This window comes from Kogia breviceps, chromosome 4 (assembly GCF_026419965.1).
Source record: "Kogia breviceps isolate mKogBre1 chromosome 4, mKogBre1 haplotype 1, whole genome shotgun sequence".
Taxonomy (NCBI): domain Eukaryota; kingdom Metazoa; phylum Chordata; class Mammalia; order Artiodactyla; family Physeteridae; genus Kogia; species Kogia breviceps.
Window position 1 is genome coordinate 72,392,559 of NC_081313.1, and position 13,416 is coordinate 72,405,974.

Below are 13,416 nucleotides of genomic sequence, written 5' to 3' on the forward strand. Positions count from 1 at the left end.
TATAACTACTTTTTAAGAGTGAATTCTAGGCTAGAAAGAGACTTAATGCATTTATGTAGCCAGGGCAGGATAAAGAAGTAGCAAAAATGAAGATCTAAATTTAATTTTTTAATCTCAGTGATGTTTTCAAATGCCATCAATTTTATTTTTAGACATTTCAGTTAGACTGTGTCACAGTGTTGATGAAAGTTGTAACTTGAAACAGTTGTAACTATTACTTTATAAGGATCAGTATTAAAATAAAAAAGAGGTACTGTTTTCCAAAAATACTATTTTGTTGTCATAAATGTTTAGCAAATTACTCTGTATGTGTGTTGCTGAATTCTAGTAACTTTATCTTTTGATTGTGTTTTCAGGCCCTACACATATCAGCCATATTGGACACTGAACCAGAGATGGATGAGCATTTTGTCTGTACCTTGTTTAATCCGACTGGAGGTGCTAGACTGGGGGCCCAGGTTCAAACCCTGATAACAGTTTTGCAAAACCAGGCCCCTTTGGGGCTATTCAGTATCTCTGCAGTTGCAAATAGGTATAATTTATTCGTAAGGAAATTGTCACTGCTGAAGCTAAGTAGGAAATAACTTTTGATGTAAAGAAAGTGCAGAAGAAAATTGATCTCTGACTCTCTTAATGGGGACTTTTAAAATGAGCTCTAGCAGATAGATCGAGAGAGGCCATATGCACTCTCATAACAGGGAGCATCAAAAACCTAATCATGTGCTGTACAATGGTGTCATTAGAATTCTTATTTTCTCAGAATCTACACTTTCAGGTAAAAGAACTATTTTGTGTTTTCAGTAATAATAAACAGCAAGAAATAGTTTAACTTAATATTTAGCTGCTCAAACCAAATGAATGACTCTTCAAACATATATTAACATGATTGTAGTCTAAAAATTCCCTCTGGAAACTGACAAATATTTGTGTTTTTTTATATCTTAGAAATATTTTAATAGATCTAGTTTTATTAATATGTCAAGAATTTTCTGATTCATTTTTTTTCTGTAAAATGTTTTTAGTTTATGGAGAAGAAACTTAAGAATGATAAAACTTTATTTATTTTAGAATATGTAGTGTGAAGTTACTGACCCTCAGTATTTTCTTACTATCATAATATCACATAATAGTGCTTTTTAAATGTCTTCATAAATGAATATTTTTGAGCTCTAGAGTCTAGCCTTCCTCCTGTATAAAATTTGTGGATGGATGTCACCTTGACTTGCGTAAATTTAAAAGCGTATTAAGTATATACTAGCAATGTGATATAGGTATTTAACATGTAGAAATTACATGCTTTTTCTGCTTTCTGCAACTGTTTGTTTCTTTTAGAGCCACCTCTATAGACACTGAAGAAGCCAACAGGACTGTATATTTAAATGTGTCACGTACTAATGGCATTGATTTAGCTGTGAGTGTGGAGTGGGAGACAATTTCTGAAACAGCCTTTGGCATGAGTACGTTTAGTTTCTTATAAAAACAAAATTCTATAACCAAGAAAGATTGCATGTATAAGATTTACATTTTCCCCCATGAATTGTATCTTACAGATCTGTTGAAAATGGAGAACAGATATCTAATTCTTTTACTGCATTCACAGATATTTATTGAGTGCCTATCCTGTGACAGGCATGGTACTGAACTCATGGAACTTAGAATTTAGGGGGAGACAGAAATAAATAAGTAAAAATCAATGTGTAGTTTGAGCTATAATAAATGTTTTAAAGGTGAAGTTCTAAGTGTTGTGAGAACATAAGGGAATGCTTCCGAGGGGAATCATTGTTTGAACTAAGACTTAATGATGAGTAGGGATTATGCAAAGACTTGAGTTGGAGGAACATAGAAGAGAAAGCGGGAAGCTATCAAGGCAGAAGTCTAGAGCGTATAAGAGAAGAACTGAAGAGTGGGCACTGGGTTTAGAAATAAGAGGGAGTGCTGAGTTTGGAGAGCTAGATAAGACTAGATCATTGAAGAACCTGAAGAATATATCACATACATTAGTCTTTATCTTAGGGTTATGGAAAGTCTCTGAGTGGTCTAGGCATGAGGGAGGGTTCCCATGTATAGATGTGGGGTGGTCTGATCACATTTGCATTTTGAAGGTATCATTCTTGGTGCCAGGTAAAGAATGGGTAGGCACAGGAGAAATTAGAAGATGAAGGGAGACAAACAAAAGGGCAACAGATGATGGTAGCTTGGACTGGGTGATGGACTGGATGTGAAGAAGGTACCTGAGATGACTCTTACGTTTCTAGTTTGTGTAGTTGGATGGAGATTCATGCCTTTCAGTAAGAAAGGGAGTGCCTAATGGAAACAAGGTGTTACTTTGGTGAGGGGAGTGAAATATTTGCATTTGAGTTAACTTTTTAGAAGAAATTTCTCTAGACTCAAGAGAAGATCTCTGCTGGAGAGATAAATTTGGGAACCTTTAGCATGCATATTGTCTTTAAAGTCATGGAAGTTGACATAAAAACCTGGAAAGCGAGGATGAAGATAGAGAAGGGAAGAGGACTCAGACTGAGTCAAATTGAATGACTAGGGAGAGGAGAAGGGGACTTCAGAGACCTGGTGAGAAACCCAGGGGAATGCAGGATTGCAGGCAGCAGTGAAAGAGCATTTTAAGAAAGGAGTGGTAAATCGTGTCAGTTGCTGGTGAGAAGTCCAGTAAGATGAGAACTGAAAAAATACTCATCGTCATTAGCAATGTAGAAGACATAAAATCACAAGAGTTATTTGTATAGAGGGATGTGGACTGAATAACATTTTGAGTGGAAGTGAGAGAATGCAGGCCTCAAATATGTACAACTAGTTCAAGAAGTTTGGCCGAGAAGGGTAGGATCTAGTAAGAGTAGTGATGGGGTGTAGGAGTCAGGGTTTTTATTTATTTGTTTAGTTTGAAGAGACCTAAGCATGTGTAAATGCTGATGGAAAAGGCCTGGTAAGTAGAGAAGGACTGAATATTTAGAAGAGAAGGGATAATTAATAGTGGGACAATGTCCTGGAAGCCAGGAAGAGATGGGATCCAAAAAAGAAAGAGTATGGTTTCTAATTCAGAGTTATCTCGTTATAGTTTGGGCTCTGCATGTGTTTTGTGGAAGTGCTTGTGTGAGTATGTATTGGAGGTTCTTAAATGTCAGCAGGCATTGTTTATTCTTCATTCACCATCTTCCGGAATTACTGTAGGGGAGGATTTGACCATGTGGTCGACTTCAGTGCAAAACATTCAGACTCTTAATGCAAAAGCTATAGTGTGCCTTTAAAAGGTGGCAAAGCAGGAATCTAAAATATTGGATTTCTAGGAAAGGATATCACCAATGGATAGTACATAAAAGGCACTGACATTATGCCTTCATCAACCGGTAATATAAAAATGATCAATTATTTACAAGGAGCCTAGGTTTCAACTTTGACATTTGTTCTTGGTGCATCATGTTCACACCATTAACTAAAGTTTAAAAAGAACTAACTTTCTATGGGAAACTGTCATGATAATAGAACACACAAGGTATTTTAAAGGTATTCTTCATTAAGCAGGAATTTTTTGTTTCTGTCTTTGTTTAATTGTAGCACAGAATTTTAGGACATGTACCTGTTATAGCAGGCTGATAAAACTCGATAGCTACTTGTAGTAGGTGAATCTGCTTTGGCCTTCTTAAAATATACAACATGTAAAGTTAGAAATCATTGGATGGGGATAGTTTCAAATTAATAGTGTAAGTTTTAAAAACCTATCATGTAGCATGTTTCCATAAAAGGAGTTTATTATTTCTAAATTTCTCTGTTATATTTTCATCATCTTTATGAAAGCTGATAAAAATCATACTGAATATATTTCCTTTTAAAGTATAAACTCAGTATTTATTTATAAATATACCCTGGAAAAGTCTTTGTGGGTTTAGAGCACAGTATTAACAATTTTTCTTGTCTTTGGGTGTTGATATTTTTAGTTACTATCTATTTTGAAGTTCTCTAGTTTGTCTCTTCTCTGTCTTTCTTGTACATATACACTTACCATGGGAGCATTTTCACTTCTAGTTACAAACTCACTAGTTTCACTATTTAAACAATAAACAGAATAGATAAAGTTTGGAGGGGATTTTACACAAGCAAATCACGATTTATGTTTTTCAGGGGGAATGGATGTTAAGTTTTCTATATTTCAAAGTTTTTTGGATGCATCGGCTTCTGGCTGGTGTTTCTTTACTTTGGAAGATTCAGTATATGGTATAATGTTAAGAAAATTGTCTTCTACTCTTTACCGATGGCAAGGGATTTTTGTTCCACTTGAGGTAAACATCACTTATTTTATGGTACACAAACTATAATGTACATATAGATTTTGGATGCCCTATGAATTACTGTTATTCCTTGTTTCCTAGGATTTACATATAGAAAATCCTAAAACTTGTGAGGCCTTTAGTATGGGTCTTTCCCCTTACTTTGTGATTACTCATGAAGAAAGAAATGAAGAAAAGTCTTCTGTTAACAGTGTGTATACATTCACATCTGGATTCAAATTATTCCTGGTAAAAAAACACTTCACTTTTTTTGTAGATTGCTTTATTTAAAAGAAAAATCTGATTCGTGAGATTGAGAAGATAGAAGATAGATATCTTCTAAATAGAAGATAGTGTATGTTCTATGTTAATGTGATAAGGGGTTTTTGGCAAATTGATACACATTTTAGCAAGGTGTCTTAATCCAGGGATATTTTGGTCTTTCTAGAAATGACATCTGGATATGCATACCTAGGGATCAGAATGATTTTTCAAGTTTTGAACTTCAAATATTTACTCAGACTATTACTGTAATTCAGAGTTTTTCTTAGTTAAATTTTCCTTTAAATTTTTATTCTCACTGTTCTGTCTTCCTTGCAGGTACAAACAATCACTATTTCAGAAAGTTCTCAAGTAAGATATTTTACTTCAGACAGTCAAGATTATGTAATTGTTGCAAGTCAAAGTGATGATTCTGAATTAACTCAGGTTTGATTCTTTTAAAATGAATTTTTTTAATACCATAATTGAAGCACATCAAAGATATAGTCTGTAGGTTTAGTATAAAAGAAAACCATAATTTGATTATGGTAAAGTAATAAAAAGAATATAGATATTGATTAGTCATAGTTAATTTTTAAATGAAAGAGTTTTGAATATTGTCTTCAAGAACCAGAGCAAGTGTAATAATAAGCATGAACATTTAATTAGAATTTAATTGCATTGGAAAACATGGAGAAAAATCACACAACTGGATAGATGGTATCACTGAAAATTCATGATTAACATTGCCAGATGGACACAGAACATCACTCCAGAAATCCCGTATTTGTCTAGTAAACTATATCACAGTGTCTTAATATTTATTTGATAATTTTCGTCATTCCTCAGATTCCCATAACTGCTTCTCATCTCTTCATTTTCAGCTCATGACTTTGTTGAAATGAAGGCTACCAGAAAGGGGATTACTCATCTTCCCAACACCAAATTCAGAAACTGTCTTGAAAACCAGGCTTATTTCTGCCTCCTGTTACAATGGCAGAAGTGTTTCTTCTATAAAAGACAGGCGCCTCACATAGGCTCCTCTCTTGCCTTCATAAGGGTCAGTTATTCCCTCTAGTGCCAGCGTAACTAGCATCTCTCTCTCTGTAGGATTATTACAGTCAGCATAACTGCAGGATTTCCAAGCTTAAAAAGTGATTTCTCTTCTGATCTTAACCCCCTTTACTTCCTGCTTCATTTCTTTTCTCCCCTCTATATCGATACCCTGAAAGAATTATCTACTTGCTTTGCAAACTTGTTCATGGTCACCAGTGACACCTGGGTTGCAAATACAGTGGGTTTTTTTTCTGTCATTATTTTGCGTTCCTTCCCATCTGCACTTGACAGTCGCCTCATCCTCAAATTTAAACCATCTCTTCTCTTGATTTTTGAACTACCACACAGATTTTCATTCTGTCTTTCTGTGTCTCCTCTATCTCCAATGCCACTTCCTTCTCCCTTTTCTGAACTTAGATATCTTGAAGTTTTTCAGGTTCAGTTTTGGTTCACATTTCTTTTTTCTTTCTCTTCACTCTGAGTACTTTTATCAATCCTATGGCTTTAAATAGCAACTATAGACTGTCTTCCAAATTTATCAGTAGCCTTTCCTGTGTATTCTAGATTTCGTGTCTAACTGCCTGTTGGCATGTACACTTAAATATATTCTCAGTATCTAAGATTTAACATATCTCAAACTAAACTGTAGATTTTCTCTATGAAACTTGTTTCAAGTGTTTGCTTTCATCTCGGGAAATAATAACCTCATAAATGCAGTTGCTCAAGATAGAGTGCTGGGTTGTATCTTTTTAAAAAAATATTTATTTATTTATTTTTGGCTGCATTGGGTCTTTGTTGCTGCATGTGGACTTTCTCTAGTTGAGGTGAGCTGGGGCTACTCTTTGTTGCGGTGCACAGGCTTCTCATTGCACTGGCTTCTCTTGTCGTGGAGCATGGGCTATGGGCGTGCAGGCTTCAGTAGTTGCAGCAAGCGCGCTCAGTAGTTGTGGCTCACGGGCTGTAGGGCACAGGCTCAGTAGTTGCGGCGCACGGGCTTAGTTGCTCTGCAGCATGTGGGAACTTCTGGACTAGGGATCGAACCCGTGTCCCCTGTATTGGCAGGAGGATTCTTAACCTCTGCGCCACCAGGGAAGTCCATATCTTTCTTGATTACTGCTGATTATTCATTCCCATCTAATTTATTATTAAGTGTTTTTGATTATATCTCCTGATACTATTTTGAGTACAGATGTTTCTTTCCACCTCTGCTTCTTTTTCCCTAATCCAGGTCCCCATCACTTCTCACCGTACTAGTAGAATAGTCTTCTAGCTGGTCTCCAAACTTCTCTGATCTCCTCAGATCCATGTTTCAAGTAGCTGGAGTAGTCTTTTAAAAATATTAATTCACGTTGCTCCTCATTTTAAAATTATTCAATGATTTCCAATTATGTTTGGAATAACTTCTAAATTATTTAATATGGGCTATAAATAGGATAACCATATGTTCTTATTTGCCCAGTGCAGTGCTGGGTTGTGCCTGTTGTCGTACAATGATTAAGATTGTCTCTTTCACTCTAAAGCATCCCTGTGTTAAATTATATGGGCACTTTAACAAAAGGTGCCTCGTGATCGTACCTCTCCAGTATTATCTTCATTCCCCCAGTGCTGTCAACTGCATTCCAGCTGCACCAGTCTTCATTCAGGTTATGACAAACTTTTTCTTCCTTAGAAACTTCGTCATGTCATTCTTTCTAATTTTATTTCCTAGGACATTCATAATTCTCTATCATACCTTCCTAATTGTTGAGTACTTGTCTCAGTTTAGTAGTCATACATTTATTTAATGATTGATGTATTTATTGTTTGCCTTTCCCTAGTAGTCAATAAGATCCATAAAGGAAGAAGTGTTTCTGTCCCTAACTTCTTGCATAATGCTTGGCTTATATAAGATTCCCAGTTTTTACTGAATAAATATAATTCTTTGTGAAATTGACCAGATGGCATAAGAAATCAGGTAGATTCAGGGTTTTCTTTCAGTTTAAAATACATGAACACTCACCTGAAACCTTGTATGCAGTGCCACCTTCAGGACTAAAAAGTTTAGGTCTTTTTCTTTATATTCTATTGCTTGAGCAGTGGGTAATGATAATACAGCATTAGAAAGTTTCTTATCTCTCTCTGAATTTTTCATATTTAAATAAATGTTCTCCTATTTTTGGCTTCCCCTTCTCTTGCTGTCACCCACCCCTGCCCAGATGTATATTTGAAATTGATTTATTTTCAGATAACTTCTCTTTCATTCTGTGTGTGTGTACTCAGGCACACACACATACGCACACAGATAAAAAAGAGGGAGAGAGCAATGAGAGTGGATCAGTTTTGATATTTTCTCATTTATGAAAGTATCTTCCTGACTAAATTAAGGGGTCTAGGAGAGTAAACATGTGATATTGGCTAAATTCTCACAAGTGCTGAATTCCTAGTCATGAGTGTTTTGTGTTTGAACATTCCCTGCAGGTCTTCAGATGGAACGGAGGAAGCTTTGTGTTGCATCAGACACTCCCTGTCCGAGGTGTGCTGAGCATGGCCTCATTCACCAGAGGAGGTGCTATGTTCTTAGCCATTTCTCAGGCTAATGCCAGGTCAAACTCCCCTTTACTCAGGTGGTCTGGAAATGAGTTTATTAACTTTCAAGACGTTCCCATCAGTGGAACAACACAAGTGGAAGCCTTGACTTCGGGAGATGATATTTACTTAATTTTTGCCAAAACTGTCTTTCCAGGTAAGACGATTTACTAGTGTTTGCAATGCATACATAGTTGTTATCGAAATTATCTTCCATTCATTTTATATTCATATGAAAATGCTCTTGTAATAACTTTTTAGCTAATCCACAGTATGTTTCTTGATGGATCTAAGTATTGATTGTCAGCTAACAGATGGATTTTGGGAAAAAAGAAAAACATTTTAAGTGTTACATCCATACCTGTGGGTGTTCCTAACCACTACTTTAAAGATATTAAAATAAAATTGGGGATGGGTGGGTAAAGTAGAAAGAATTATGAAGATTTTTACACCCAAGGTACAAACAGGTAACTTTTTATATGGCTATACTTGGGATGCCATGGATAATCTTCAGTGGTAATAAATAGTGCCAAGCAACTTTCGATGAGACTATTTAAAAATGTTCTCTGAATACAAATATGCTTTTTTCTGCTTAGTAGGACTTTCATAGGTAAAATTTCTACATTCCTGCAAAATAAAACATTTGTTACTATTCTTTTTTGATATCAGATCATGATTAATGGCTAAACCATGTATCAATGTATACTTCATGTGGTAAATGCAAGAAGACTTTTAAAATGTTTCCTACTAAATTGTATTTTTGTTTAATTGAATGAATTCTGAGAAATGTCCTAAATTTGTTTCTTTAATTAAGTTTAATATTTTTATTATAGTTTTATTGTGTAATTTTGTCATTTTTTTCTGTAACTTTTGCCTTCAGGTTTGCCTTTTATTCTGTTATTGTAGGTGATCAGAATTCAGTTGAAATTTTCATCTGGGAGGGAGGACAGTCTTCTTTCAGATATTTTCAATCCCTGGATTTTGCTACTGTTAATAAGATCCACTCCTTTACACCAGCTTCAGGAATAGGTAAGGGCATTTTTTTTTAAAAAATTATTTATTTATTTTTGGTTGCATTGGGTCTTTGTTGCTGTGCACGGACTTTCTCTAGTTGCGGTGAGCGGGGGCTACTCTTCGTTGCAGTGCGCAGGCTTCTCATTGCGGTGGCTTCTCTTGCTGTGGGGCACAGGCTCTAGGTGTGCGGACTTCAGTAGTTGTGGCACGTGGGCTCAGTAGTTGTGGCTTGTGGGCTCTAGAGCGCAGGATCAGTAGTTGTGGTGCATGTGCTTAGTGGCTCCGTGGCATGTGGGATCTTCCTGGACCAGGGCTCGAACCCGTGTTCCCTGCATTGGCAGGCGGATTCTTAACAACTGTGCCACCAGGGAAGCCCCCATATGTTTTAATTTTAAAAACAAAACCTTTTGTAAGAAGGATTTTCGTTGCTTTTTTGTTTTTGCAAATCTCTTTAATGTCTGGTTTAATAGTTAGATTCTCATGTTTGAATCTGTAATTCAGCCTTTTTCAATAATATCAGTCATCTGGCCTCTGGAAGATCCCACTGTGCACTCATGAGAGAATGAGAGTGAAGTACACAAACAGCATCTTAGTATTATTAGGGAAATCGTTTTGACCTCACAGAACCTCTTGGAGTGTCTCAAGGACTCTTAAGGGTCCTTGGACTCACTCTGAGCATTACTGAGGTAGAGAAACCCTTGAAGGCATTTCAAAGGCAGGTGATGATCCAAGGCGTGTTTTTCAACTCCACCTAGCTTCAGTGTGTAGAACATGCTGGGTGCAGTTTGCAGCTGTCTGGGCAAGAGTAATGGAGAAGGCTTTGTGGGTGGTTAGAGGTGAGGGACTGAAATCAAGAGGACATTAGTAAGAGGACATGTTGATGCATGGGGGTAGTTCAATTCACAAAAGTTAAAAATCTACAGAGGAAATGCTGTTGAGAAGAGTAGAGGATTTCGCACAAATACAGGAATCTATTCTTGGGTTTTCCTCTTAGGCGCCGCACTGCTGCTTTCTCTATCAGGTGTTATAAACTTTAGGCACTGTCACCTTCAGTCACCTCAACTGCTGACCAGGACTCAGAGGTTATTTACCTCATTTTTCATAGTAGATTGTTTGTCTCATTGTACTTTGCTTCCATGTGTCATACTCCCCCCTCCTCAGTCCTGCATCCTCCCGGATGTCCATGCCACATGCTCCCCTCGCTCTGGACTCTTACATCATTTTCCAGCCTCAACCCAGGTTTACTCTGCTGACAGTCCTGTGTCTGTCTCTGCTCTGCTCATCCTCTTCTTAAATAACTTACCTTTACATTGTCAGCCTCTGACAGGCCATATAAATCTGTGATGTTACCCTGTGATTTCCAACTCTGTGACTTTCTTATCATTCACTCAACAATTGATTTTCTGAATAAATTATGTATCCTTCATCATGTATTTGTTTAGTTTTTGTTTACTTGTCCTTTAATTTTGTGCCTTTATCATTTTTGCTTTCCTTATACCTCAAGTTTTCAAGTGGTCTAACTACATCTACTTGAGTCACTTATTATGATTCAAAATAGTTGCTTAAAGAATGTTTTTAAGGATGAAGAGTGCTGCCTGAATGGGCCATTAATTGAAGTTACAGAATTCTCTTTAAAGGCTTAAAAAAATAGAATAGGCACTCTTTCTAAAAGAATTTGTGAAAAATTCTGCCAAAGGCTTGTTCCCTTTATTTCTTTTGTTTCTGTGACTTGAGGATGTAGAAGTATGAAAAGATTATAGGTAATTATTTAGAATGGCTTATTATAGATCCCCTGAAAGCTGAAATTATGCATTAAATAATATTCAAGGACTTTCTTATTTTGAATGTGTCAAATATTTTATTAAATGTATTAGATTAGAGCCATGATTGTGAGGATTACATATTTATTCTGCTTAATGGCTTGACAGAGATTATTGGGTAGTGACTGAATTCCTTAAATGGCAGAGGAAGAATGAATATGACAGACTGCAAAGACATAGAAACCTAGCTTCCCCTTCTCCCTTTTCTCCTTCATTATTTAATAGATATTTCTTAGTGCCAGTTATGTGCCCAGCACAGTGGTAGACTCCAAGGAAACAAGGGTAAGCAAAATCAGGTATAGTCCTTGCCCTGAAGAAGTTTAACATCTAAAAGGGAAGAAGACCATTATATATAATCACACAAGTAAGTTTTTAGGTGCAAACAGATAACTGCTATGAAAGAATAAAGGACTTGCATAACACGAAATGGAGAGGAGATGAATGACCTGGTCTAAGGGATGCCCAGAAGGCTTTCTGAAGGAAGAAACATTTAATTGTGAACTATAGGGTGAGTAGGAGTTAAGGAGGCAAAGATTTGAGCATTAGGCAGCCTCTAGGCAAAAAGAGCAGCAGGGGTTGGAAAGTGGTAGGTGATACAGGTGCAAAATCAGAGAAGCAGATTAATTCAGAAGCTGTCCCGCAAGTAAAATCCTGGGAGTTGATGATAGATTGCATATGGGGGTAGGTGAGAGAGTGAATATCAAGGATGAGCCCTGATTTCTGCAACTAATGGATGAGTGGTAGTCCCTTAACTATTATGGTGATCACTGGGAGGAAACCAGGCTTTTGGGGGCAGAGATAATGAGTTTTGTTGGGATAATTTGAAATGCCTTTGAGTCTTGATATTTAGATACCAATAAGTGTTACTGGTTGGAGCTTAGAAGAGAAACCTAGGCCGCAGCTACACATTTTATATGTACGGAGGGTCATTTTACTGCAGACAGAGGTGAAATTGTCTAGAAAGAGACTGCAGTGTGTATGAGAGAAGGGGACCTTGAACCAAGTTTTGCTGAATTCCACTTTTGAAAGAGAATATATGATAAAGGAGTCAGGAAAGATGGAAATCTATAGCTAGCTAACATATGCTGAATGTTTATTATGTCCAAGGTTCTATTCTAGTCCTTTACTTTATCTCGTGTAATCCTCAAAACTCTGTATGCTGCTGGAAAAATTCACCCCTCCCTCTCTAGTCCCTGAGCACAGTCAGTTTCATCAAAAGGATTACCTTTGGAAATCATGGCCTTTGGAGATTATTTGTATTAATTCATCACTCTCTTCATCCCTGTTTAATCATCCTAAGAAGACCAGGCCCCCTGGGGATAAAGAGACTCTCTTCCCCATGTGGTCTATGCATGCTCTAGACCATATGAGCCTAATTTCCAGACCAGATGCTCAACTCACACCTCCCCCAACTCCCCTTCCGTAATGCCTTGTGTATTGTATCTCAGACGTTTGTCAGAATCTTCCCTTCATCTCAGTGCTCTGGAACTTAGCACTCTCTTGAGGACACTGCTTCTCATGCAGCCCTCTCTGGCTGCTCTGTCTCGTACTGGTTCCCTTTTATATTCCCAGATCTCTAAATGTTAGGAATGCTTGCTCTTGCATTTAGTCATGGAACTTTTCTTTGTCTACACTCACTTTTTTTTTTGTTTGTTTGTTCGTGCTCCCGTTGCGGAGCACAGGCTCCGGACGCGCAGGCTCAGCGGCCATGGCTCACGGGCCCAGCCACTCCGTAGCATATGGGATCTTCCCGGACCGGGGCATGAACCCGTGTCCCCTGCATCGGCAGGCGTACTCTCAACCACTGTGCCACCAGGGAAGCCCTACACTCACTTTTTAAATAATATTATCCAGTTTCCTTCCTTTGGGATTTTTTTTTAAATAGTTTTGCTGTATGGAAGAGAATTCTTTAATCAGTACTAGTTAAAAATCCTGTTCCCCAGAGTAGATAGAGATTTAGGGAGTTCTTTTTTTCCCCCTTATAAATTCTTTGTCTAATATTATCTTGAACAAATATGAATGTCTGTTTTCTGAGAAAGTACTCTCTGCATACATATATGTAGATTTGAGCCCCTACATGTCCTGCTCTGAATGTCTGATTATCTATTTGCTGCCTTGTCATTCTAATCAGATTGCGAGGAATTGAATAGGGTATATCTCTAAGGGTTAAGATAAATAATCAGTGATGTTCAGAACACTTTAGTTTATGATTTTGGTTAGACTATAGAATCACTTAAACTTGAGAGATGTGATTCATCTGAGGAGTTTGCTCTTTACTGAATGTGTATAACTTTATAAAACTTTATGAAAAATGTTTTATCAGTTTTAAAATGAAAGTTTATTAATAACAATCTTTTTTGATCTTTATTATGTAATATTTAGTAAACTGAAATAGTACTTAAATTAATTACCATAAATAAACA

At 36.9% G+C, this 13,416-nt stretch overlaps 1 protein-coding gene across 1 annotated transcript in view; it reads left to right on the forward strand.

Annotated features, from left to right (window-relative positions):
- Positions 1–13,416, forward strand: part of ADGRV1 (adhesion G protein-coupled receptor V1) — a 558,169-nt gene that overhangs the window by 159,964 nt on the left and 384,789 nt on the right. The window contains exons 44-50 of the mRNA XM_067031321.1: positions 357–532; positions 1,333–1,457; positions 4,132–4,289; positions 4,380–4,526; positions 4,878–4,985; positions 8,052–8,316; positions 9,066–9,188. Of these exons, the coding sequence (XP_066887422.1) occupies positions 357–532; positions 1,333–1,457; positions 4,132–4,289; positions 4,380–4,526; positions 4,878–4,985; positions 8,052–8,316; positions 9,066–9,188 (1,102 nt within the window). The remainder of the gene's footprint in view (positions 1–356; positions 533–1,332; positions 1,458–4,131; positions 4,290–4,379; positions 4,527–4,877; positions 4,986–8,051; positions 8,317–9,065; positions 9,189–13,416) is intronic.